A 26,252-nucleotide genomic window follows, 5' to 3' on the forward strand; every position below is an offset into this window, starting at 1 on the left:
AGGTGACATAAAGTGTAGCGCTACAAGTACAGCGCTACAACGAGTTTCTGCAGGGGCGGAGACACAAGATCGAATATGCTGATACCAGCCGCAATCTGTGTCGATTTAGGTGCGTAAACTTCCGGAGTATACAGCGGTGGAATGTCGCAATGGCCGAGTGGTGTGAGATAAGGCACGGGCGGTCTACTATCGCATCCCCCTCATCTTTCTAGGCTCCTTCCGTCATCCTCAGCAATGAGAACCATTGAGGAGACTAGGTACTTCCCCCAAATTGTGACCAAATTTTGACTTGTACTGACCCTCGCAGAAAGAGATGGGACATCCTGTTCTCCGACAACGAAACACCTTCCGACCTCCGAGCGGCGTTGCAATCCGAGCAAGGAGGAAACCTGTGCAATGACGGACTGAGGTCTGTTTGCTGGAAGGTTCTGTAGACAAGACAACATAGTATGGGGATATTTGCTCATTCTTCATAAAGTCGTTTCTTCTCTTCGACGGCTTGGATAAAACTGAATGGGCGCCTAAGCTCGACGAATCCCGGGATGCCTATCGTGCGCTGCGAGATCATTTCTTGAAATACATCGAACATCCGGACGATTTAGAGTCGACTGTTGATCCACTGGCGGACGATGAGCAGGTATGTGAATCGCCCTCTCGCTGTCTTTCGCCCAATCTGAAAAATCCTCCTAACTAATTCTTGTTGGAGCAATCAGTCCCCCTGGCAAACACTCCGACTCGACGAGACGCTGCGTGCCGAGATCCTCCAAGATGTCGATCGATGCTTGCAAGAAAATTTTTTTTTCCAAGAGCCCGAAACGAAATCTAAGTTGACTGATATTCTGTTCGTCTACTCGAAGCTCAATCCAGATGTCGGCTACCGACAAGGAATGCACGAACTACTCGCGCCTATTCTCTGGGCAGTAGATCGAGACTCGGTGAAGCCACACCCCGGAGGGCTTGGCATGAACAAGGATACAAGTGAGGGTTTGATGCTAAAGCTTCTTGATGCACAATTCGTGGAACATGATTCATTTGCACTATTCCTCTCTGTTATGCAGACGAGCCGCATATGCTATGAACACGGCGAGACCCGGTCGGCAAATGGCCAGATAGATGTCATTCCGATAGTTGATCGGTGCCACTATCTCCATAAAGAAGCTTTGGCGGTTATCGATAATGAGCTCGCTGAGCATCTGGAAGCTGTGGATGTATTACCGCAAATTTTCCTTACGTGAGCTGCGTTCAGACCCCCATTCATTTCCTTCCGTACTAACTCACTAGAAAGCCGCTGGATGCGCCTTTTGTTTGGGCGAGAATTTCCATTTAACGACGTCCTAACCATGTGGGATCTACTGTTTGCTCATGGAGTACGGTCTGAACTTATTGATTTCACTTGCATTGCAATGCTGCTTAGAATCCGTTGGCAATGTCGGTCGACCTGCACAATTCCCTAATGTATTTTATCTTGCTGACGTGCATCGTTTAGTGCTCACGGCCGACTACACAACCGCCTTAACATTATTACTTCGCTATCCTTCGCCCCAACCACACAAACCTCAGACCTTTGTGGAAGATGCACTCTATCTGGAACAAAACCCTACTGCCAATCGAGGCAGTTTCATCATATCAAAATATTCAGGGAGACCGCCTGATTCCAAATCCCGCAACCACCCTGGTACACGGCCCACGAGGAAGGCCTTCCTTTGGGAAGACTTCAAGAAACACAGTGCAAGCAACTCCCCTGCTAGGTCACCAGCCCGGAACAGCCCCAAAAGTCTCGAATCTCTTTTCCAGGATGTGTCCCAGGGAATTCAACGCCGGACAGAGACCTGGGGCGTAGCCAAAGCTGTTCGTGGCGCCGTGACGGAAGCCAGGAAAAATATGCAGACGATGCATTTTGAACCGCACATGCGTGCTGGCTCTTTGAGGTCTGTTTCCGCGGCATCAGAATCGGACTTTAAATCCAAGGCGGCCTCGGGCAGACTGGAAACGAAGATTGATCTACTTGAGCAAAGGAATCAGGCTTTGGCGATGATTTTACGTGAGGCTTTGAGTGATCTTGGCTCGCAGCTGGCAAATATCAAGGACCTTGATGTTGATACGAGCAGCGCAGTGAAGCAGGCCCTGGTCAAAGCTGAGAGTGTTCAGGTCTGCCTCGAAGATTCTTCTATACCAGTAGAACCCCCTCTTGGTTCCCGTGTAGACGGTGGATTGAGCCAACCGGACGAGCTACAAGAGACAGCCACCTCAACCGTGGGTAAAGCAGAAGACAACAGTGTGGCAAACGAGGGACAATCCCGAACGAGGAACTCCGCCAACGCGGATATGACCGGGCCAAAACCCGCGACTGAAACCAATTCCATGAGCCTAGACATGGCAAGTCGGACGAATAGTCACAGGAAGACGGAGAGCCCGCAAGACATACCTTTGCGATCAGCTGTGCGACCTTCTATGACGGATTCGGGATTCTCATGGATGCTTGGCGGTGGTCGGAATCTGTCGGGCTTTGTTAGCTCGACATCGCCGCCGCCGGAACAGACTCGACATCTAGACCAAAGCCGAGGGAAACCCAAACCGAAAACCTTGTTCGGATTGAGCGGAGATGACAGTCCAGGAACCGATTCTGAGCATAACCAATTGGCGCTGGACAGTCTTCGGGGCTCTCGGGATTCTCTGTCAGGGACCGGCCCACCATAGTATCTCCCTCTTTGACCAATGCCAGAGCTTGCGCATGCACAGGAGATACATACTCCAGGTCGAAGCTAGTCTCCCTTCTTATCTCTTGCTAGGCTGCAACTGTTACGATTTCCTACATAGAATCTGGCTACGAACACCCATGCCACAAAAGGAGGCATCTGTTTTGCAGAATCTAATTTCTACCTCATTTTCTGACTCATTGTACCCTGTGAACCAGTTTTCCAACTTCATAGATAGCAAGTGGCCACTGGAGTCAAAGCCCACATGGGGCGCTCGGATCTATTTGAGAAAGCCACTTTACATCATCTCTAGATTTTAAAGGAATACCTTGGTCCTGACTTGCTGCATTGGCGGAGCGGGGTAACAATCTTCAAGTATTCAAGTGGTTGCTTGATCTTTGGCTCCATTTAAGATGGGATCATGTTTTGTATCTTGTATAGATCTGAATTCTACGAGTCTTCAGCGGTAAGTTTTTCCGCCTGGGATAGAAACATGTCGATCAGCGGATCTAAACAAAGCAAATAATTTGTTCAAGGGAGATTGTTTAATTGATTTTGATTTGGGACTTTTTCCGACGGAGAAATAGAGAAATGACTGTTAGATACTTGAAAACTGAAATCTTCAAGATATAAAATACTAGAACAAAGCTATTACATCACGGAGGGGGACCCAGTTCCCTTTTTCCTCGCAGGCATTTTCCTCCTCCCCACTCTCTTTTCCCCGCTGCTGTTTTTCCTCTCTCTCCCCCCTTGAAACCTGTACCTCGAATCCACCTGCTTGTTCTTCACTTTCAGAGTGCCCAGCCGCGACGCCACATATGCCGCCTGAGACCCTACGAGGCAGCTGCCCGCCCAACCCCCGTCCCATTTGCGAATGACCGTACCCATACATGTCGCATACCTTGCATACATTCACGGGTGCTCGCCTCGATTGAGCCTCGTACTTTTCTTTGTTTACCATCTGACCATCTGAATTCATAACCAAAACCCCAAAAAGAGAGACAAGAGAGAGACAAGAGAGACCTCGGGGATGGGGTCAGCTTACAACCATGATGGTAAGTCATGCGCACATGCTTTCTCATGTTGATCATTTAGTCCTTGTTTCATATTTCATGGGCCGTAGAGAACTCGCGGAGGTGAGGTGAAAAAAAGAAAGAAAAAAATAAACGGGTCATCATGCTACTCAGATTGGGCTTACACCTCCCTGGGCACCCGGAAAAGAGAGGGCCTGGAGCAACCAGGGCGCGAATTGATTTTATTCAAAGTGATCAAGCGGTCGCTGTCGTCCGCTAGGACATGCTCAGAAATGCATCTGACCGCGGAGATTAACCGTCTGATCATTCGAAAGTGTCACATTTTCTTGAAAGGCCCATGGAATTGAAACCTCAAGACGCGCCGATAAAATTGATCACAAGTTAGGTGAATCGCGCTGATTAAATCTTAGGCGAGCCGAGTCCTCTTTCGTCGCCGTTAGGATCCCTCTCTGAGTCGCCCGAGTCCGAGTCCGGACTGCTCAGCCTTTCTTTACGGACAGGTCAGCTCAGGAGCTCAGCGGGCAGTGTTTCTTCGGGATATGACCCTCATTCCAGGTCAGTGACAATCTTTTTTAAACATTTCAACAAAGCGTTGACACTTCTTGCAATTAAGCAGATCTCCGTTGTTCGAGAACGACCATGGAATCGGTCCATCAGGGCTGGATCGAATTCGCCAAAACCAACCTTCGCGAGTACTGACTCTTCCAAACATGTCTACCTCGTCGCTATCGTTAGCTCCCATGCCTAGCCAGCGCCCGGCTCCCTCTCCTCGCTCCCGCTCGTCTTCTCGAACTCACACCAGTCTCTTAGCGAGCCGAAGTTTCACGGATCTAGAAGACCTACACCGGTTTCCACTGGAGTCGCTACACTCCTTTTCCTTTGCACAACAGTCCGAAGAATTCCTTCACAGCCGTCAGAACATTCTCAAGAGGTCCATTGATTTCATGCGCGACCGGATGGGATGGGCCGCAAGCAATGCCGCGATCACCAACGCACAAGCATACGCCAGTGGGGACATGGAGGTGCAAAGTATGATGGATCTTTTGGCCCGAGCAAATATGCTCGAACCCCAGGAACACCACACTCAAGGCCGTGGACCCATCACAGGACCCGCAGAGATAAATGGCGATAATATCTTTGAGAAGGCCTTCTCGGAAAGTAACTCCTCTCTGGCCAGCACCCGAGACAGGGCCCAGGATTCCATCTCCTCGGAGTCACATCCCTTTGACAATTCCCAACTGTTGATCCCGGTGCCCAGCGATCGGATCTCCAACCAAAGGATGGACCTGGTTTCTGCACCTACATCCAGGCGCGTAAGCTTGAAACGTACATACACGGATCTATGCTCTGTCTCTGCCAGGAGAAAGCTGATGGAAACTCTAGCACAACCATACACCTCTTCTGTAGAGCCTTTCGCCTCGCTCAACTCTTCGACTGCTGGATTGGGATTCCAGATCCCCGCCCTCCACGCCCATAGCAGCAAATGGACCCCGGCTTCCCAAGCCGTATTCAGAACCGAAGCCCAGGAACCATGGACCATTCTGGCCGCTAACGATCTGTCATGTCTCATCTTTGGTGTTCTGCAGTCCGAAGTTCGCCATCTCAGCATCCTGGAGGTTGTACAGAAGGAGCACCGTGAATGGCTCAAGGCCAAACTTCGAGATCCCAGCACTGATGCCGCTGCGCGCATGCCACTTCAACCAGAACGGGCTAACATTTCCGCTGTCAATCCCAAGTACCGAGGTCTTGGAAATGGAGTGACAGCACAACTTCTCAGCAAACCATCTTCACGAGAAAAATCTCGCAGAGCGCAGACTGATGACGGATATGGCTCCAGCACGAGAAATACCCGAAACAACAACCACCCGGCCAACAAGTCACGCGGAGTCTTGCTGTGCGGAGATGTTGTCCCGATTCAGAAGCGCAACGGGTCACGGGGTTCCGCTAGCGTCTGGGTTATGGAAAAGCGCGGTGGCCTGATATGGGTCGTGGAGGAGATCACCGAGAATATTGCTTCCATCCAGTGCGACGATGCATGGAATGTCGTTGGCTCCAAAGGTGAAGTTGAAAAAATTTGGGGCCCGTCTGTCGTTCATAAAGGCCAGTCGATCACTGACCTTTTACCCTGTTTGCCATCGGAATCTCTTGAGACTTCCCTCGAGAAGGGATTGGCTAAAATCTTGGGGCTGAAGCACTTTGCCGCCCGCACTGCTGCTGGCGTTTGTATCCCTGTTACTGTTAGCAAGGGAGAAGGGGATCGAACTCTCCAAGTCTCCAGCTTTCCACATGTCGCAGGCATGATGGTGCTCTCGTCTTCGTCATTGAGCGTCATCAGCTCCAACTCTGTGTTTTCTTCTGTCCTTTTCGGCCAAGAAAGACCAGAGGGACTCCACATCACTGAGCTTGTACCCGATTTCGATGAAATTCTAGATGTTTTGACAGAAGAGGACAATGTGCCCCTGGTTGATGGTATTGTCATACCCGAACACAGTTTCCGACGAGCACGGACACTTTCCATTCTCCGCGATGGAAAAGCAAATGCCGCCTCTGTGTTTACAGAGCCGAGTGGCTTGCTTGCCAAGCACCGGGACGGCTCGACCATTGTTGTAGACATTCAACTGCGCGTGGTTAAGAGCGGCACCTTCTTTTCCAAGGAGAAGACAGAGAAAAGCAGCGACCGCCGCAGCGACTCTGATGACAGCGATGATACCATTGCAGTCACAGAGTTGGTCTATGCTTTGTGGATAACCTACTCGAGACAGCTCCACGCTGCTGGACCCGCTGCTGGCCTGTCGCCATCATCTGTACCGAGTTCCAAGCCTGCCTCGCCCACACATGACCCTGATTCAGATCGTCCGTCCGACGCTGGAGCTGATACCCAGACTGCGGAGAATCGCAAGACTTCTGTGGATACCAAAACTCCAGCGTCAACACTCAGTCAACAACTCAGTGAGGCTGCATCTGAGTCTCTTACCGTCAGCCCTGCACAGACCGTTCCTCAGGTTTCGGCTGCCAATGCGAAGAACGAACCCCCGGCGAAACAAACGATCAACGACTATGTGATTCTTGAAGAGATGGGACAAGGAGCCTACGGCCAAGTCAAGCTGGCACGTTTAAAGAAACAGCCCAGCAAGAAGATGGTGCTGAAATTTGTCACGAAGAAGCGGATCCTGGTGGATACGTGGACTCGTGATCGGCGACTCGGTACTGTGCCACTGGAGATCCATGTTCTTGACTTCCTGCGGCGGGATGGGCTCAAGCACCCCAACATTGTGGAGATGGAGGGCTTCTTCGAAGACGACATCAATTATTACATTGAGATGACTCCTCACGGGCTCCCGGGAATGGACCTGTTTGATTATATCGAGCTCAAGACCAACATGGATGAATCGGAGTGCCGAAACATTTTCAAACAGGTTGCCAGCGCCGTTAATCATTTACACACCAAAGCACTGGTTGTACATCGTGACATCAAAGATGAGAATGTGGTTCTTGATGGAGAGGGACGGATCAAGTTGATCGACTTTGGGAGTGCGGCCTACATCAAAAACGGCCCCTTTGATGTATTTGTGGGAACTATTGGTAGGTTTTTTTTGTCTCTTTGACTGATGGGGGTTAAGATGCTGACTATGTGTGTCAGATTATGCCGCACCTGAGGTCTTACAGGGCAGGTCGTACCGAGGTAAGGAGCAGGACATCTGGGCTCTGGGGATTCTCCTTTATACAATCGTCTACAAAGAGAACCCGTTTTACAACGTCGATGAGATCCTCGACCACCCCCTCCGAATTCCCTTCCTTCCTTTCTCGGAAGATTGTGTTGACCTCATCCGCACGATGCTCGATCGTGATGTCGATAACCGACTGACAATTACTGAAGTGCTTGAACACCCTTGGATGGTGGGGGCTTAGTTCAAATCCTTTCTTATACCACTCTTTCTTCTCCCTCCGCCTTTTGCTTATGAAAAAAAAAACCAAAAAACAAAGATAACACGATACCCCACAAAGTTGATTACGTTTTGATGATGGATGCAAAATTTTCCGGGAACAGGGTATCATTTCGTGGCCGGTGTGGAGTGAGTGTCTATTTCTTACTTCTCTAGGACCACGTTGATGGGCGATGATTATGAACCATCAACGTCTCGTCTGTCTTTATTTTTCTGGGTTTTTCTTTTATCAAGCGTTTTTTTTTCATCCCCTTTTCATGGCATTTGATTTTGCGATACCTTTGCATATCTCCTTATGACCTAGAGGCCCAAGAGGGAAGACATCATATACAATATACTCCGTACGGAGTACGGCTTTGTGCGAAATGCAGGGGAACATTTAGCATATGTGGTCTTTGTACTCCGTAGAGGAGTACTCCATCGTCCGTAGTCCTTAGCAACCCCGGTCTAGTCCTGTGGCTTAGCTCGGGCTATCATGGAATCTCCACTTCACTTGGAAGTTAGACATCTCCAACTGCAAAGGGGGAGTTGTCGACTGAAACAGATAGGACCTTAGAAAAGAGCCAAAAGGAGATGAGAAAAATGAACCCAAAAACATAGAAATGGCATGCTCCATTCCATGGGTTTTTTGTCATCGTACCACGGGTTAGCCTATCCCCCCCGCACATTGCCCCACCAGCGAAAATACCGTCCGAAAGAGGCGAAATTGAATCTAACGGCTTCTCGGGAACAATTCGCCTCGGCGATGTTCTTGGGTCGAGACTTTGGAGTGGGTTCTAGCCTAAGGGGCGTCGAATCCATCGGGTCCGCCGAATTCATTTCTGTACAAGGCGTCGTCAGCTGAGTGTGGGCTTCGGTCTCACATTGGATGGGTCTGTGCCATAACACCGTATCGTACTCCGTACATAGTAACCAGTACAATGTACACAATATACCCCAGAGTTACCCAAGAAGAAAATTTCGCATAAGGAAGCATCATTTGAAAGTACATGCATGTATTTGCCGGCGTCTGGTACTAACAGGTGGGGACCGATAAGCAGATAACGCGGAGGGGAGAGCCCTGGAGTACTTGAGTACAACATCTGCTATGTGTTGGGTCAATACCAGGTTTAGTAGATGTATCGCATTCCCCTCCACTCTGTATTCCGCCATTTCTTATTTTTTCTTTGCAGATCCTCTCCTCTCTCCCTTACTCAACTTCCCCCCCCCCTTGTGTCTTCTATTCGACCCTCTCGGTTCTCTCGGGTTTCTGTACGGCATCTTTGCCGAACCCTGTTCCACGGTTCTTTGGCGGGTCTTGAGAACAACAGCGGCCAACGTGATTTCCCCACCGACATTCTGATCACTTTCTACCTCTGTTCTTCTATTCAAAGTGCGGATAAATATCTAAAAACACCGCTCATCGATGAGATTTAGCACTATGCTCATCTAAGAGCTTCTGGTGATTGCGCGCCCGTCACTCGATCCGTTTCCACTATCCTCCGTCCTTATTTTCCCTCGCGTGACACTCCGTACCGTGCCGACACCCTCCGGAAGACGTGAGAAGATTATAGTGGGCCAGAGAATTGGTGTTATAGACTGAGCTAAGTCGTCAGAATGGCCTCTCAAGTATCGGATGAGATCCTACCCTCTCCGGGGAGGACCTCCCTGAACAGCACGCCCAATTCGGCAGGCCAGATCCCAATAGAGCCACGGCCGAAGCTCAAGGGTCGTCGGAAGTTACTGCAGAGTCTCCAACGCATGTCTTCTAGCCCGACACTCACCCGCCGCGGACGCTCATCATCAACCAATGGCTACCGCCGAGACCATAAGGCCTCTCTCTCGTGTGTTTCGCTATCGTCGCCTTCCTACTCACCCTGTCTGGGAAATGGAAGTTCCTCTCAGCTCTATGGCGGCCTCAATCCCCGGCCAGCTGCCCCCGGCTGCCCTAGTTCTCTCGGCGAGCTTCAGGGAACCAACGCTCGCATCCGTTTGAGGGACACTGATGGACCTGGTTTCGCTACGCCTCGCACCGTGCCTTTACCCTTTGACGTGGGGCCAGCATCGTATGGATCGCCACGGACAGCGACGCCAATGGGAGTGAAGTTGGAGGAGGCCATCCATCCAGAAACCCAGCCGGCCAGATCTCTTGATTTCTGGCGCGATATGCCACAAGAGCTTAAGGTGCAGATCTTTCAATACCTCACCCCGCAAGAAATTGTCTGCTGCTCTGCTGTGTCCAAGACGTGGAATGAAATGTGCTACGATGGACAACTATGGTCTAAGGTTGATACGACTGAGTACTATTCTAAGATCCCGAGTGATGTTTTGGTCAAGCTAATCACTTCTGGTGGTCCGTTTGTTCGAGACCTCAATCTCAGAGGCTGCGTTCAGATGCATGAGAAATGGTCATCGGATGGAGAACGCATATCGGATCTGTGTCGGAATGTCGTGAAATTCTCGCTTGAGGGTTGCCGTATTGACAAGGCATCCATTTATTCTTTCCTCCTTCGTAATTCCCGTTTGCAATACATCAATCTTTCTGGTCTATCAAGTGTCACAAACTCGGCCATGAAAATTATTGCACGGTCTTGTCCACAACTTGAGACATTAAATGTTTCTTGGTGCAGCAATGTTGATACCACAGGTCTTCTTCGGATTGTCAAGTCCTGTGGGCGGTTGAAAGATCTTCGGGCCAGCGAAATCCGTGGATTTAAAGATGAGAAATTCACATTGGCCCTGTTCGAGCGCAACACATTGGATCGCTTGATCATGAGTCGTACTGACCTGACCGATCAGAGCCTGAAGATGCTAATCCACGGCGAGAACCCTGTTATGGATATCTTGGCCGATCGGCCTATCGTTCCACCTCGAAAATTCCGTCATTTGGATTTACATCAATGCCCCGAAGTGAGCGATCATGGACTTAAAAGCCTGGCCCATAACGTACCAGACTTGGAGGGCCTGCAGGTTTCTCAATGCTCTGATCTAACCGATGTATCCGTCATGGACGTTATTCGCACGACGCCACACCTGTCGCATTTGGAACTGGAGGATTTGGATAAATTGACAAACAGCACCTTGGTGCAGCTGGCTGAATCTCCATGTGCCCAACACTTGGAGCACTTAAATATTAGCTACTGCGAAAGTCTCAGCGACACGGGAATGCTTCGAGTAATGAAGAACTGTCCAAAACTACGATCCGTCGAAATGGACAACACCAGAGTGTCAGATCTGACCCTGATGGAAGCCAGCTTCCGTGTCCGCCGCCGTGGGTACAGCGACGAGCTCCCCCAAGTTGGACTGCGACTCATGATATTCGACTGCATCAATGTCACTTGGGCAGGGGTCAGAGAAGTTCTCTCCAGCAACGCATACATTCCCCGCGCCTCCCGCAAACCCATTTCAACAGTGGTGACCGTGACACAACCATCAGACACCAGCTCCTCCCCAGCGACAAGTACCTTCGTCACTCCAGCCTCCTCCCTTTCGCCGTCGCCAGCGCCAACCTATCCCAACGAAATCATCCAACTCAAATGTTTCTACGGTTGGCAGATGACTGTCGACGAACACACGAAACGTGTTCTGCGCGGCGATCTCGCCGCTGCATCCCGGCTGGACCGGAAATGGGCCGATTACATGGTCGCTACCGAGGAGGCTGGCGTCGCTGGTGCTGGTGCCCGCCGACGTCGACGTCGTGCCCGTGAAGCTGAGCGTCTGTACAATGAATACGGAGGCGAGAACGATGTTTACGGTGCAGGCGCTATCACTGCTCTTGGCGGGAATCGCAGGCGAGCCCAGAGCGGTGGCAGCTGTATTGTCATGTGAGGTGAATATCTCTTGAGTTGTCGGTGCTGTCCCAATTTCTTCCATGCGGTATGTTCTGGGAACATCTGACTTCGAGCTAGACACAGGACGCTGCTCGACTCTGCTGGCGCAGGATCGCTAGTATCTAAATTGAAGATCACATCCAATGGCCATTTTCAATTTGCTATGAATTACGCACGATATGATTTTGTTTTCTGGGATTACACATCCCCAATACAACGCACTTTTTTTTTCGCGGTTAGCTTGTCCTTTTTGACCTTTTCTCTGCCTCTCTCTATATCTGTCCACCACCTAACGTCACATCTACCCGCATCCACCTCTTTCCTCGCTTTTTAGCTATGGCGCCAGTTTCCAGGAAGGGGCTTTCTTTCCTGCGTGTTCCATGACCCTTAAACATTCATGTCTTTTCGCCAATCGAGGTTTTAGCTCCAACATAAGTATCTAGAGGGGTTACTGGCGGGATGGTTGGCTTTCTTAGTTTTTACTACTAGTTGATATTTCCTGGGCTTTTCAGTTTGGAATCATGTTGCCTTTCCGGCTGCTCTCCTGACACTTTACTTCTAGTTCATAGATATCCTCCAGGCTGATAGACATATCTATACGGTGCTGGTATTGGCCTGTTTTGTAGAGCATGAGCTATCAGTTGTGAATCTCAGTCGATCTGAATACTCGGCCCTTATGCAGCCTCTATTATTGACGACCCAAGGGTTTAACCCTTTTGAACTATTTGACGCGAGATTCCATCAGGAACGTTCCTTGAATGAAAACACCGCGGTTTGTTTGGATGTTCTTGTTTGATGGTCTTGTTGGATGTCTTTTGAGGACACCCAGTCGCAAACTCTAGGCTACACGGTGGAAAAAGCATTGTCCCCACAAAACGGCTTTTCGGTATGTACATGCTTAAGTTAAAATGTGTTATATTTATAGAAGCGCCTGTTCAATTTATTTGATACAAGGTAATTTCAGATATAAGATATTACTGTGAGGTTTGGCAAGTGTTTGTAGATGTCTTTTCCAAATGTTATTTTTTCGTCGGCACTAGAAAGATAGTGAATAGTATCACAGAATGGAGCTTTTAGAAGGCGGTTAACAGCATAAACTGTGTTTGGAACTTTCTACGAATAACGGGGCAGTGTTTCCTATTTCGCAAGAACAATTCTTGGTGTTCTGCTTAACGACCCAGATGAGAGCTGCAGCCAACATCGACCACATGGGCATGCATAACAGGCATTCAGGTGTGTAGGCGGGGAACCTGGTGCAGCACCTTTGAACGGACATGGATTCACACGGCTAAATTGCAAAAAATTTATGTAATGCTGGTAGGATATCAAGACAAATTGGATATAAACCAATTCGGCACCGAACTAAAAAAAATTGGTTACTCAAAGAAACCACCATCACTATCATCTTGGTCCTCTGCGTTGGCTGATTGTGATGCCTCGTGTTTCTTGGAGACCCGCTCGCTGCGTGCAGGTTTCTCCTTCTTGTTGCTCTTCTTGCCATCTTTGGAAGCATGCTTCTCCTTTTGGGTAGGAGCCTTGGTCTCTTTCTGTAAATCTTTCACCTTGCTCTTATCCTTCTTGGTGTCTGTAACTATATTTGTGGCAGATGACGAACGTTGGATCTTCTCTCCATTGGCGTTGATGTGCAGCTTTCCTTCACGAAGAAGGTCCAGGGTCTTTTCTTCCATGCACTTCTCAACGATAGACCACAACGGGGGCTTGGCGGCGTTGGATTTGGTTTCCTGCTTTTGCAATTCAGACCCTGGACCTGTTGCATCAGGTTTTCCATTAGGGTAGATTGAGATGTATTTTTCGGTGAGAGGATAATAGATCGCGTAGTTGATGTTCACGCGGCATGTGTGAATTTTTGCTGCAAGACGAGCCTTTTGTTTCGAATCCAGATCTTCTTCCTTCTCGCGGCGAGTAAGTCGGTTGAGTTCCTTGGTAGCAGTTTTGCGGTCTATTCAAAAAAAAAAGTACGTCAGCGAAAACCTGGGACCACTCAGACTCATCGGCCGCATACCAAGGAATCGGACAAAGTGATATTTTTTGATCAACGATGACCGTTCTCTGCGTGTTGTTTCATCCGCAAGATCCTGCTCATATCCAGCGAGAGCACGTTCCTGCAAGATGCGAGCATCGGCAGACAGGTCTATTTTGTTGAGTAGTCGCTTCACATCGCGAATTCGCTTTTTGAGATCATTGATCGATGGGTATTCCTTTTCGGGTTTGGGGGCAAATTTGTCTTTGTATTTTCGGGTCACTTTGGGCTTTGCTGCATCGCCATTGCTGCCGTAGTCCTCGAATTGGATTTGGTCATCTGCCTTGCGGTGCACCTTTTTGCGGGCCGGGGGAACATCCTCTGACCCATCCCTGGTCTTCCTCTTTGAGGGAGCTGTTTGATCGCGGTGGCTTCGAGTATCTGCAGGCATCTTTGCTGGTCCAAAAGAGAGGGAAAAAGCAGAGAGGTCGGAGCTCCAGCAAAAACGATAAGAAAAAAAGATATCGGCTGATTTATCGGCCCGTCCCCCAGATTGGCGCCCGACCAATGAGCGTCTTCGTTGATCACCATCACCGCGGCCCTCTCGCGTCGCAATGATTTGATTTACTCCAATTGTCGGCTTCAATTTGTCTATCTGGCACTTTGGATCTACTCATGTAAGTGAGTAAACTGTTGAACCAAACTTAGTAAAAGGGCCAGCATGGACTCCGCCATTCGCTGGTCCCCGACCTCGTCGGCCACCGAACAACGCTTCCTGTCAGTCGACGTCACGGGAAAATCATTTCGTCTGTGTAGGGTGACTGGGTTTGACGGCAAGTATTTACACCATGAAGTGCTCTCCACCCTGACCAATGTGCCTGGTTTCCGCGCATTCGACTGGTCTAGTTCAAACGAGAACCTGATCGCAGTGGGCCAGTCGTCTGGCGAGGCTACCATCCTACGCCTCGATGGGGATACCAAGGAGTCTCTTTCATTCCCAGTCCGCAACCAACGGTACTGCAATGCAGTTACATTTAGCACTCACGGTCTTGTGGCATCGGGTCTAGATCGCGTTCGGAACGACTTTTGCCTGAACATTTGGGATGTCAACCAACGACTCAGTCCTACTGGTGGGAGTAGGGGATTTACTGAGCCTTTACGAAAACTCGCCAGCTCAGAGCCTATTACCAGTATCAAGTTCTTTCGAGACCAGCCTGATACGATCGTAACTGGTGTCAAAGGCCAGTTTGTTCGGATCTATGATCTAAGAGGTTTGTCTCTGCTGGCTTTGAATGTACAAAAGCATAGCTGATTTTGTACCAGAGGGACCTGGGAATCCATCTTTGCAATTTCCCACTCGATGCGTCCATAATCTGGCCATTGATTGGCTTGATGAGAACTACATTGCGTCTTGTATTCCATCAAATGAAAGCACTATCTGCGTGTGGGATCGTCGTGTTGGATCTCGACTGACATCCTCGTCAATGGGCTCTTCTGCTAGTGCCCTAGAGTCAAGCCAAACAATGCCAGCTTTGGAACTCAAAAATGTCTTCCATCCGAAGTCCTCCATCTGGAGCTTGCGCTTCTCAAGGACGAACCGAGGCAGTCTCTCTGCGCTGTCCAGCAGCGGTCATTTAAAGAATTACGACATTGCCAAAGACTTCTTGCCGGAGGAGTATCGTTCTTCGATAGACGAGACTCTGGGTCAGGGATCTTCCAGAAATTACCCGGAATCGGTATACACTAAGCACGTGCGGGACATATGCGTACCATTTGATAATCCGACTCGTGGCTACAATGAAAAAGATCGTGTTGTTTCATTCGATTCCCTGAATCTTAGCTTGTCTCCTCAACCAAGTGCCATAGCACTCGACGGCCATGGACGGCCTCAGATTCTCACCACGCGACCCCCGTGTGCACCAATTGATCTATCTTCACGGAGTGTATTGGCGTCTGGTATCTCGTCAAATGAATCAGATGTGCGATCTATTCACCCACTGTCTGAGCATATTTCGCCTATCTCAGACCTGATCAGGAAAATCAGGACACGCGTCTGTTCAACCTCACAAAAGCAGGGGATAAATTCAAATGGCCAACACTTTGTGTCCAATAATCTTGATTCCGAGCCTGTCCCAAGCCATGAGAACCGGGAACGCGCCATGGCTCTTGGGGTGATGGGTGTTCCCCTTACCGCGCAAGAAGCGCTCACTCTATGTACAATCAACCAATCCCGGTGCAAGGAGGGTTATTTGTTTGATGAGGCTCAAAACCGAAAAGTAGCATCTGATGATCAAGCTCTCCAGGATTTCTGGAGCTGGATTGAACGTGAGTTTTGAAAATTTCCTTGTGGGTCACATATCTCATCTAACTCGTTTTCAAGGTGCTCGAACCGAGTCTTCTGGGACGGCAATGGTTGTCAATGGCTTGGATCTGAATTATTTAGGTGTGAGCAACATTTGGAATCATGACATTTGTTTGTTTCTTCACATTTGTTTTCAAAGTCTTTCTCGAAACTGACAGGAGAACAGGCAATGGTCTCGAACAACGTTGCATCAGCGCTAAGAAGGTTGATGCTAAAGCAGTCGCCGATGCAGTGGAGACTTTGGCAATTCAATTGAACATTCCCGAGACAACCGGTTGCGACACGGCTTTCCCCGATCATCGCCGACTCTGCCTTCGTCTTTGTGGTGCAACGCAATCTTACCATGAACTGGAGGAGACAGTGAAAACCTTATCTGGCGAAGACCAACATACTAAAGCTGCTGCACTGGCTGTCTTTCAAGATGAGCCTAAGCTGGCCTACCTTGGGCTTCGAAGCAATAACCCCACCCAAGCTCATAAATTGCTGGCCATGGCGATTGCCGGTGCCTCCAAGGGGGAAACTGACACAGACTGGGAGGAGACCTGTGCAGAAATTGCGAAGGAACTTACGGACCCATACGCACGGGCAATTCTAGCCCTTGTGAGCAAAGGCGACTGGAATGCAGTCATCAAGGAAACCACCCTACCTCTGAAGTATCGCGTAGAAGTCGCGCTACGCTGGCTTCCAGACGAAGAATTAACAGAGTATCTGAATGAAGCCACAAGCCAAGCTATTTGTCAAGGTAATATTGAAGGAGTGGTGCTCACGGGCTTGGGTCATTTGGCTATGGGTCTGTTCCAATCTTACATTGGGAAATTCAATGATGTCCAAACTCCGGTGCTAGCAATGAGCCATACTGTACCACGGCTCGTTAGCAACCCACAGCACGTTGTTCAGTTCGAGGCCTGGCGCGAGACCTACCGGCGACAGATGAACTCCTGGAAACTCCAACTTGAGCGAGCCCGATTCGACGTTGGCTCTCGTCGCTTTGCTGTCACTGTTGACGGCCGCAAGCTCATGCCGTCACCGCCGCAGCAAGTCAGCCTCACCTGTAACTACTGCACGAGTCCACTCACCCAGCACGACGCTTCCTCGCAGGTCTCTCCATCTACCAAGAGTGCCGAAAATGTTCATCCCACCGCCGGGAACCCACTGGCACCCACAGCCATGACAGGGACTGTGTGTCCGCGGTGCGGTCGACACATGCCGCGCTGTGGCGTCTGCACTTTGTGGTTGGGTTCGCCAGACCCCATGTCACGGGCCAGTATTGCCGCCGATGCGGAGGCAGATTCCCGCAAGCCTACGGAGACTGAGGTGATGCGGCGCTTCGTGGTGTTTTGTATCCATTGCAACCATGGCTTCCATGCAAATCATGCCAGTGACTGGTTTAAGCGGCATAAGATTTGCCCGGTAGCAGAGTGTAACTGCATCTGTGATCGGTGATTGTCTTGTGATTTGCATTGCCCCTTCTGAGCCATGGACTAGATGACCTGTCTTTATGCGATATTCTATACCCTACTAAGTCGATTTATCTGAAATCAATGTTCATGTACTACCTAGATGATTCGATCCAGTAAGATAAGAATGGTCCGCTGCTTCTGCGGCCTCTGTAAGACTTGAAACATCCGATCCTGTTGTTTGGCCTCGGGTGATACAGGAGAGATTCTGTGTAAGAACATACCAACGAGATTTTACTAGTTTTCGTAAGATAGTCTTTCAGATGGGCGTTTTGATAGGTCTTTTGGGGTGTCAACAATGGCGGTTGAAAGCAGACACTGTACAAAGTACTTTTCTATGTAGAAGCAGGGATAATCAACAAGAACCATAAAGTAGAGCAATAGAGCAATAAACCAAAGACAACATCACCCAAGGCAATGCGAGAAACATAGAACTACCTCGCCGAAAGGGTGTCACTCTCTATACTGACTGGTTGACTTTGGAATGAACCACACTGTTCGTGCTGTCTATCCATCCCCCAAAGCCCACACGGGTGAACATAGCCAAAGTGAGCAAATTGCCTTGGAAGGAAGCTTGAATCATCCCCGCCCGTTTGCTCAGATAGCAAAAATCCAAGACCTCAAGACGAGTTAGACATGAGCTACGACATTGAATCGAGCTGTGTAGAGCTACCTCTTGAGATGGAATCTAAATTTGAAGGGCTCCGAGACAGTCGCATTATACTCATGCCCACAATAGCTTCTAACCCGAAGGTAGCAGGAAGACCTTTTCCTGCATCTGGGAGAGCATTTTCGATACAGAGAATGACTGAATGCGGCTTGATAGGTCCACTTGACCATAGCGGTTATACTCCATCACACACAACCACCACGGTAGAAGGGTCTCCTTGACGACGTGTGCCCCTAGCCGCATGAGCACTCCTGTATCAGATGATTGAAATAGATAACCGAGGTCTTCCTCAGTCTTGATCAGGTAAAAACTTCATCCTTGTGGAGTATTTCTTCTGTATGAGGCTGGAAGAAGTGTTGATTCAACTGGGAGGATTTGATTCTTGGCCAAATCCCCTTGCATAGCTTGAATTTGAAGCCTCTCAAGCTAGATAGGCAAATCGTGTTATGTCCTCCGGCGATGACAGATGTCCCATACCCCGGTCAACTCATTGGTGGTTCAATAATAACACTATGATCTATACTCGGTGATCTCACTTCAGAAGCTACCTCATTGACTGTCTGGTCTATCATTCAAATTTCCTTTCTTGAGATTTACGATCTGATTTCACAAAGCTACGAACATCGGATCAACAGCTATAACTCTTCTTTGATCAGACCACACTCCTATCTCTCCCCACCGTCACAATTGTACTTTTCCATCTGGAACTTCTACATTTATCGGATATCTCATCCATCACTGGATGAATGGTTAACCGCCTCCAGTTCCCTTTGATCGACCAGATATACATCTTCTGATCTGACCTTTCTGACTGACCGAACGTAGATCGTTCAGTCAACTACACAATCTTTGAAATCAAGTCAAGGAAAGGGAGATGATCTTGTCCTAAGCGTTACTTTTGTTCTTATTTTGCTTTACGGCATTGGGGAATGATGCCAATGGTTTTTGTGTTTCCTCCACAATGTGCTCTTTTTTTCTTGCTTTTCTTGCTTTTCTTGATTTCGAGTGACACGCCGTTGGTCTGCGTTGCAATGATTCTGACAACAGTCGTAATGCGGGGATTTTTTTTTACCATTCTCAAAGGATTTTCTATTTATCTGAAGACCAGTTGATTTGATTGAAACTCTGGTCATTGAGACTGTTACAAGATGCGCGACAGTCGGATTCCATGACTGCAATCAGGACACTTGGGCGTCCATTTACTTTGAAGGGAAATGCCGTGAGAGAAGAGCATCTTGCAACATTTGGAGTGCCCCACCAATATGTTCCACCAACTTCCCTCAAATTTCTCCAAGATGGATCCCCCAAAAAACAAAGAGAAGCGGGGACGTGGCCAGGGGCAAGGCCAAAGTCGCGATGTCCAAGTCTCCAAAGCGTTAAGCTTACTTCTGCGACACGCTGCGGAGAAGGAAGGGCTGAAGATGAACGTCCAGGGTTATGCGAGCGTGACAGACGTGGTATGCAGCATTCTTCCAAGGTTCTAAACTACCTACATCCTGACGACTGTGTCCAGTTGAATTGGAGAAAACTCAAATCTCTAAAAGTGACCTTTCCCGAGATTCTCCACGCCGTCGAGTCCTCCGACAAAAAGCGCTTCGCCCTCCTCCACATTCCATCCGCACAACCTACCGAATCCACGACTCAAGCAACAACAACACCAGCAACAGCCCTCGATGCCGAGCACGAAGCTGTCACTATCGTGGGTGAAACCCAGCCTGCGACATCCGTCCTGGAATCCGCCCCCGCCACGAGCGAAGCCCAACAAACAGCCACCGACCAAGCATTATCCGTGAAAGATACCGACCCGTCGAACTTTTTGATTCGCGCGACACAAGGTCACAGCATCAAGACCGTAGATGCTGCCTCCTTTCTCGAGCCGCTTTCCTTGTCCGAGGAATCGAAACTACCCGACACTGTCGTCCACGGCACGTTCCACGCGACCTGGCCTGCGATTCTACAATCCGGTGGACTACGCTGTATGGGACGGAATCACATTCACTTCGCCACTGGTCCGTCACTAGAGTCAGTGCTGCTTGCTACTCATACTGAGGATGCCGCGTGGGGGACTTCAACGCCCGACGACTCCCGCGTGATTTCGGGTATGCGACGTGACGCGCAGGTTTTGATCTATATTAATGTGCGCAAAGCGCTAAAAGCTGGAGTCCCATTCTGGCGCAGTGAAAATGGGGTCATTCTCAGTGAGGGCATCCCTGTTGAGGAGAGTGGGCAACCGAAGAAAGGCGAGGCACAGAAGTTCGTCGGGCTGGACTTTTTCGATGTAGTGGTGGAGCGTAAGGTTGGGCTGGGTAAGCTCTGGGAGCACGGGGAGGTTCTGCAGGAACTTCCGGAGACTCTCACGAAGAAAGGGAATCCCAAGGGCCGGCGATGAGTGGTGATTTTGCGCTCGGTAGAGATTATCGCCAGCCGGGCTTTCTGTGGTTGAGCTCGACACAAACGACCAAGAGAAACGTTAACCCTTCTCTTTCTGATCGACATCTTTATCATCGAATAGGTAACCCGGGAACCTCCAGCTCTGGGGGGGGGTGGTCGGGCTGAGCTGATACGGCCCTACCGAGTGAAAGGGCCCTGGAGTATATCCCAACGCCTCATCTTACTGTAGCGCTACTCCTGGCCAGAGTTGTGTCCAAAGGTACTCCAGCTCATCCAGAAGCTTCAATATAGGTATACAAGACAGAAGGTCACAATTCGTTTTTTAAATTCCCATCAATCTCATAGACCAAACATCCACTTCTGCAAATAATTCTCTGCTAAGCTCCCCAGGTCTCTCTACCCGACTGCGGGGAAATCGGAAGCGCAACCTCTTCCGAACCCCAACCGACTGGTGTACTTTCAGCACATCCGATATCCCCAGACCCAATCATGCCATTAGCATAGATTTGCGGGGGCATCCTTGAATTACCGTCATGTTTTCGGTCAGACGTAAATGGATTGCGGACTAAAAGTCCCGTCGGATCCCCACGTGTGATATAAAACAGTCTCGAGGATTTTGAAGACATTCGCACACACTTCTCTGGTTGAAATCCTCTCTCCTTCTTTCTGTGTTTTCGAATCATCCTTACATCTTGCATCGCAATAGACTGATCTACACGCAACGATGGCAACGCACCGCTTCGATCCCACCTTCACGGACAAAGTCATCAATGCGATGGGTCCCAAGACCACCCCGCGCATGCGCCAGCTCATGGCCGGCCTCATCAAGCACATGCACGACTATGCGCGCGAGGAGGAGCTCACCGTCGAGGAGTGGATGGCCGGCGTGCAGATGCTCAATTGGGCCGGACAGATGAGCAACGACAAGCGGAACGAGGGGCAGCTAGTGTGCGATGTACTAGGACTGGAATCGTAAGCCGAACCTCTTGTTCAACGGAGAGACCCAAAAAAAAAAAAAAAAAGGTACCAGCTAACTTGTGTTCGTTTTACGCCAGCCTCGTCGACGAAATCACCTTCACTCTCGCCGAAGAAGCGCAGGATGCACCCACAGCCACAGCCATCCTGGGCCCGTTCTTCCGCGCTGACACACCGTACCGCCAGAACGGCGAGATTATCGTCAAGACGAAACCTGCCGATGCTGAGATGGCCTTCATGCACGGTCGCGTGGTTGACTTCCAAACCAAGAAACCTCTCGTCGGGGCGACGGTTGAGGTGTGGCAGGCTTCTACGAACGGGTTGTACGAGCAGCAGGACCCTGAGCAGGTGGAGTTCAATCTGCGCGGCAAGTTCAAGACGGACGAGGATGGAAAGTACTCGTTTTACTGCCTGCGTCCGACGCCCTACCCCGTTCCTAACGATGGTCCTGCTGGCAAGCTTCTTGAGCTGATGGATCGGCACCCTTTCCGCCCTGCTCACATTCACATTATTGTATGTTTGGGCACAGTATCTATATCAGGTGGAGACAGAGGCTAATCTCTTCCCCAGGCTACCTACGATAACTACCGACCTTTGACCACGCAGATCTTCGACCGCAAGGACAAGTACCTTGACAACGACTCGGTGTTTGCTGTGAAGGACTCGCTCGTTGTGGACTTTGTGCCGCGCAAAGACGATCCTCAAGCTGCCATTGAACTTAAATACGATGTGAAACTGGTCAAGTTCGAGGCTAGTACCAATAGCGCATGAGCGAGTAGCGACATTAAAGTAGTAATTTTCTTGATCTCTGATGTATTTGACATTAGTAGCACTGTACATATTGAACACAACGAAAAAAAAATGTTATCTTTCCAACCAGATTTTTACTGGCAAATTCATGGTTTCTCTCTAGACAGAAGCTCTTTCAGGCTTTCACTTTGTTCGCGAACGTGGCAATTAACTCACCCACCTCATCAGCAGCCTCAATACAATGCCAATGTCCCACCCCCTTCAATACCTCGAGAGACTTCTGCTTACTCAAGACATGGTCAAAGATATGCTGGCACCCCTCCATAGAAGCAGACTTATCCTCCTCGCCCGCAATAAGCAGGAAAGGCGCCTGGACAGCAGCATAATCCGCCGGCTTGGCGGCAGCGATAGCGCGGCACAGCGCAGCATATCCCTTCGGATCCTGGCCCAGGATCAACTCCCGGATGAAAGCCTTGTGGAGCGGAGTGCTGCGCGAGCCAACAGCTCCAAAGGGGATGGTATTTGCCATGGGCTCGATTCCAGCTGCAGAGGATTTAGCACATGCGTGTAGAAACTTTTTTTTTTAAAAAAAAAAGCAAAGATCAAGTAGAACGAGCTAATTAGACAGACTCCATTGAGAAAGTACTGACCCTCAAGAACAGTCTCCGATCTCTTATTCATGACCGTCACCAATGTATCTGACGGGTGCGTCGGCCCAATGGCTACAACGCCCTGTACGCGGTCCGGATGCCGTGCCCCCAGCTCTGTCACTACGAGCCCACCCATTGAATGGCCGACTACGACGGCCTTGGGGACATGCAGTGAGTCCAGCACGCCGATGACATCCTCTGCGATTCCGGGAATCGTAACGGTGTCATTGGTGTATGGGGAGCGGGCGGCGCCGTATGTATCGATTGTGATGCAGCGGTGGAGGTTGGTCAGGTGCGGGATTACTGGGTAGTAGTAGTTTTGTGAGGAGCCCAGCCCGTGGATGAAGATAAAGGTCAGGCCAGTTGGGGTCGGAGGGCCGGCGGGGTGGGAGTCAGCATAGTAGAGGCGGTGGCTGTTTGCTTGGACGAACGGCATTTGGGATTGGGAGTCAGGTAAGAATGGGATCAATTCAAGATGACGAAGTAGAAAGAAATGGAACAGTGAAGGAACAAAGAAGCGGGCAGCCCTGAAGATCTATACAAACGATAAGCGTAACGTCACTCCCAATAAGATTCTGGCTACAATCACACTGCAGATATACACAGTGCTCTGGATCCTTCAGACCATTTCTGCTCATTCCGACGGAACAATTCAGCTCTCAGTTCCTACTCCAAAAACATTTGACACTCCCGAACCGAAGTTGTTGCATCCGAACTGGGCGGAAATCACCCGACTGTCGGACCAGACCCGATCCCCACAGTGCCAAGACTTCCACGACAGAAAGAGCAGTTTACTTCAAAAGCTGCAAGACTTGCAACAAAATGCCGTCAAAGCGATTCAACAGTTCAAATGAAATCGTTGAGAAGGGCTTTTATTGAGTTCGTCAAAAGGGTCGCCGCTTCCGTGTGCGAATACTTCTTCAATCCAATCCGCCGTCTCGTCTCGAAAGGAATCTCCAAAAGAAGACGCCAATGTGGGTCTAATGCACGGTCGATCAGACAAAGGAGGCTGTAAAGGAGAGATGTCCTTGGGTGGAGAATGACCTTTCGTTCCAGAACTATTTGTTTGTGTGATAATCGCTGCTTCAGCTTCAAGGAAATCGGCAGGGTCGTACTGGAAAGATTCCCCAAAAGATGATTCTAGTGTGAGCACAGCCGGGGGAGCTTTTAAGTAGGGTGATTCCTTAGGTAGAGACGGTTTCATCGTTTCTTCATCAGTCGTTCGCGTGGGAGCAGCCATCTCGGCTTTCTTCATAATCTCTTCATCGTTGAACGCCGAGCAGTCCGAGAATTCATCCTCATCATTGAATGAAGCCCGGGTCGCGGCGCCAATATCATGACATTCACCCTCTTCCAGTAATCCTATATCATGCAGCTCAGATAGGTCATTTTCCAATTCCTCATCCAGGTCGTCAAAGGCATCCGATTCAGCTTCCGTATCGCCACACTCGCTCCCCACCCCGTTTTCATGTGACTCGACCTCCGTAGTTGTAAGCGTAGGCTCCGGTACCGCAGGGGACTGTCGCTTCGCAGCCCCTAGGAAAATTGACAGCAGCGGCTGACTCGATGGGACGCGTGCTGCATAGGGATCCGGGATGCCGCGACGCTTCCGCTCCTCACGGGCCTGCGCCTCTTGTTCGGCTTTCCGTTTCTTGTTGGCGATTCGTTTCTTTTCCTTCTCACGTAGCTTCTTCGCTTTTTTTTCACGCTCCTCCTCGCGATCTAGCCGCGCAATCTGGGATGCGGTGAACTGGAATCTTTGGTTGCTGCGTTGGTACCGGCGTTTAACGGTCTTGGATTTCTCCAAGATGATGCGACGCGGCTCATCCGGCATAGTGGGGGCAACCGTGGCAGCGACTGCCTGCTGCTTGCACGATCATGGGGATGGAGGGCTGTGATGAGTTGTGCCAGAAAGAGTTGGAAAGGGACGATGTTATTTTCTTAGTTGGCGGTGACACGTTATGCCGACCGAGGAAGTCAACAAATTACCAGATTGGGCTGTTACTCAAAGGTCTTTGATTAATCCATCTTCAGCGTGTTTTTCAATGCTAGGAGTCTACTTCCGTGGTTCAATTTATACGATAACTAGGCTTTTGCTAATTTGGAGATGTCATTTAGATCTTGCAGTCACGGACGGGATCCCAGCAGACGGGCTCGTACTTGTCGAGCTTCAGGCTGGCCATGTCCTCATCCGAGAGGGCGAAGTCGAAGACCTGCGAGTTCTCCAGAATGCGAGAATCGGTCACCGACTTAGGCAGGGGCACATATCCCTTCTGCAAACTCCAGCGGATCAAAATCTGAGCCTCGGTCTTACCGTGCTTCGTGGCCAGGTTCTGCAGAACTGGCTCCTTCATGCGGGTCGCTTGCACAAGGGGAGAGTATGCTTCGACAATGATGTTGCGCTTCTGCAGCCACTCCGCAATATCATCGCGTGGGCACCACGGGTGGATCTCGTATTGACCGACGGTGATCTGTCCGCCCGCTCCGCTTTTGATGTACTCTTCCAACTCCTCGAGGTGCTGGATGGCAAAGTTGGACACACCCAGCGAGCGGACGTGGCCTGCCTTTTGAGCCTCCACAAGTGCGCGCCATGTGCCGAGGCGGTCCTCCTTGCCGCCGTAGGGTGCGTGGATCAACAAACTAATAGTCATGGTGTTAATCTTCTAATCTGCTTTGGTTTCCAGGTAACGAAGAGGTCCATACAGGTCAATGTAGCCAAGGTCTGCCGCAGCGATGCTTTCCTCAATGGCCTTCTTTGCCTTCTCGTATCCCATGGACTTCGAGGGCACCTTGCTAGTATAGAAGATCTTGGAGCGGTCAAGTCCAGACGCGCGGATGGCGGCGGCACTTTCAAGTTCATTTCCATAGATTTTGGCGCTGTCGACCTGTAACAGAATGGTCAGCCTGGTAACACTTGCGGTTTGGGGTTCTGCGGTTGCTTACATGGCGGTATCCGACCTCGATGGCCTTGCGGGTCACTTTCTCGGTGATATCAGAGGGACTGGTGAAGAATGAGTCAATGTAATCTGTCGCGGGAAGGGGGAGGGGTAATTCAACGATGGTCATACGTTTGGTAAACCTAATTCCCCCAAAGTGTCAGTCATACATATCAAGACTCCAGGGGCCAATACACTCACTCCAAACCCAACAACGGGGATCTCGTAGCCTGAGACCAACTTATAGGTAGACTGCAATGAAACGGGAGCCATGATGTGCGAAAGTTGTGATGGTTGAACAGTAATATAGGGCAAAAGAAGGGGTTATCCGAGAAGATATAAAGGTTTCGACATCCACGGACCACCTCGGACCATTACCTTCCACCTGTTTCTTGGAGTTTGACGCCATCTAAGTGGGGATATACGATGTACGGGACTAGAGGCTGCTATATCAATGGTTGATCAGTGCGACGTGGGGCTTGTATGAGTAACTTGATGGACATAAGGGACTTACAACATAGAGCCCAAGGTATCGCAATTGACCTTTGAGTGCTGTCCTGATGACTCAACGCAAATCGGATATTACTTGCCATAAAA

The 26,252-nt window shown here is 49.9% G+C and overlaps 10 protein-coding genes across 10 annotated transcripts; 6 read left to right on the top strand and 4 right to left on the bottom strand.

Annotated features, from left to right (window-relative positions):
* Window positions 1–234: 234 nt before the first annotated feature.
* Window positions 235–2,697, top strand: Pdw03_4418 (RabGAP/TBC; the record flags this gene model as incomplete). The annotated part of the gene is made up of 6 exons (XM_014675683.1): window positions 235–257; window positions 308–425; window positions 479–637; window positions 714–1,231; window positions 1,286–1,428; window positions 1,487–2,697. The coding sequence occupies 6 exons, from the start codon at window positions 235–237 to the stop codon at window positions 2,695–2,697; spliced, it is 2,172 nt and encodes a 723-aa protein (XP_014531169.1).
* A 1,029-nt stretch (window positions 2,698–3,726) lies between these two features.
* On the top strand, window positions 3,727–7,639 carry Pdw03_4419 (Serine/threonine protein kinase, putative; the record flags this gene model as incomplete). Its single annotated transcript, XM_066100741.1, has 5 exons — window positions 3,727–3,751; window positions 4,141–4,285; window positions 4,347–5,056; window positions 5,114–7,312; window positions 7,371–7,639. The coding sequence occupies 5 exons, from the start codon at window positions 3,727–3,729 to the stop codon at window positions 7,637–7,639; spliced, it is 3,348 nt and encodes a 1,115-aa protein (XP_065956141.1).
* Window positions 7,640–9,270: 1,631 nt separating this feature from the next.
* On the top strand, window positions 9,271–11,481 carry Pdw03_4420 (Leucine-rich repeat, cysteine-containing subtype; the record flags this gene model as incomplete). The annotated part of the gene is made up of 1 exon (XM_014675680.1): window positions 9,271–11,481. One exon carries the CDS (start codon window positions 9,271–9,273, stop codon window positions 11,479–11,481), a length of 2,211 nt encoding a protein of 736 aa, XP_014531166.1.
* A 1,378-nt stretch (window positions 11,482–12,859) lies between these two features.
* Window positions 12,860–13,915, bottom strand: Pdw03_4421 (Nuclear protein involved in pre-rRNA processing, putative; the record flags this gene model as incomplete). Its single annotated transcript, XM_014675679.1, has 2 exons — window positions 12,860–13,443; window positions 13,507–13,915. 2 exons carry the CDS (start codon window positions 13,913–13,915, stop codon window positions 12,860–12,862), a joined length of 993 nt encoding a protein of 330 aa, XP_014531165.1.
* A 270-nt stretch (window positions 13,916–14,185) lies between these two features.
* Pdw03_4422 (WD40/YVTN repeat-like-containing domain) lies at window positions 14,186–17,269 on the top strand (the record flags this gene model as incomplete). The annotated part of the gene is made up of 4 exons (XM_014675678.1): window positions 14,186–14,735; window positions 14,788–15,789; window positions 15,845–15,937; window positions 15,993–17,269. The coding sequence occupies 4 exons, from the start codon at window positions 14,186–14,188 to the stop codon at window positions 17,267–17,269; spliced, it is 2,922 nt and encodes a 973-aa protein (XP_014531164.1).
* Window positions 17,270–19,248: 1,979 nt separating this feature from the next.
* On the top strand, window positions 19,249–20,342 carry Pdw03_4423 (TRNA splicing 2' phosphotransferase 1; the record flags this gene model as incomplete). Its single annotated transcript, XM_014675677.1, has 2 exons — window positions 19,249–19,410; window positions 19,467–20,342. 2 exons carry the CDS (start codon window positions 19,249–19,251, stop codon window positions 20,340–20,342), a joined length of 1,038 nt encoding a protein of 345 aa, XP_014531163.1.
* Window positions 20,343–20,877: 535 nt separating this feature from the next.
* Window positions 20,878–22,090, top strand: Pdw03_4424 (Catechol dioxygenase, putative; the record flags this gene model as incomplete). The annotated part of the gene is made up of 5 exons (XM_014675676.2): window positions 20,878–20,893; window positions 20,950–20,987; window positions 21,051–21,316; window positions 21,400–21,832; window positions 21,890–22,090. The coding sequence occupies 5 exons, from the start codon at window positions 20,878–20,880 to the stop codon at window positions 22,088–22,090; spliced, it is 954 nt and encodes a 317-aa protein (XP_014531162.2).
* Window positions 22,091–22,244: 154 nt separating this feature from the next.
* Window positions 22,245–23,155, bottom strand: Pdw03_4425 (Alpha/beta hydrolase, putative; the record flags this gene model as incomplete). Its single annotated transcript, XM_014675675.1, has 2 exons — window positions 22,245–22,612; window positions 22,720–23,155. 2 exons carry the CDS (start codon window positions 23,153–23,155, stop codon window positions 22,245–22,247), a joined length of 804 nt encoding a protein of 267 aa, XP_014531161.1.
* A 410-nt stretch (window positions 23,156–23,565) lies between these two features.
* Window positions 23,566–24,553, bottom strand: Pdw03_4426 (alpha/beta hydrolase; the record flags this gene model as incomplete). The annotated part of the gene is made up of 2 exons (XM_066100742.1): window positions 23,566–23,699; window positions 23,764–24,553. 2 exons carry the CDS (start codon window positions 24,551–24,553, stop codon window positions 23,566–23,568), a joined length of 924 nt encoding a protein of 307 aa, XP_065956142.1.
* A 280-nt stretch (window positions 24,554–24,833) lies between these two features.
* On the bottom strand, window positions 24,834–25,928 carry Pdw03_4427 (Aldehyde reductase, putative; the record flags this gene model as incomplete). The annotated part of the gene is made up of 5 exons (XM_014675673.1): window positions 24,834–25,359; window positions 25,423–25,604; window positions 25,663–25,720; window positions 25,788–25,798; window positions 25,857–25,928. 5 exons carry the CDS (start codon window positions 25,926–25,928, stop codon window positions 24,834–24,836), a joined length of 849 nt encoding a protein of 282 aa, XP_014531159.1.
* Window positions 25,929–26,252: the final 324 nt, after the last annotated feature.

The sequence above is a fragment of the Penicillium digitatum genome, chromosome 1, assembly GCF_016767815.1.
Source record: "Penicillium digitatum chromosome 1, complete sequence".
Lineage (NCBI taxonomy): Eukaryota > Fungi > Ascomycota > Eurotiomycetes > Eurotiales > Aspergillaceae > Penicillium > Penicillium digitatum.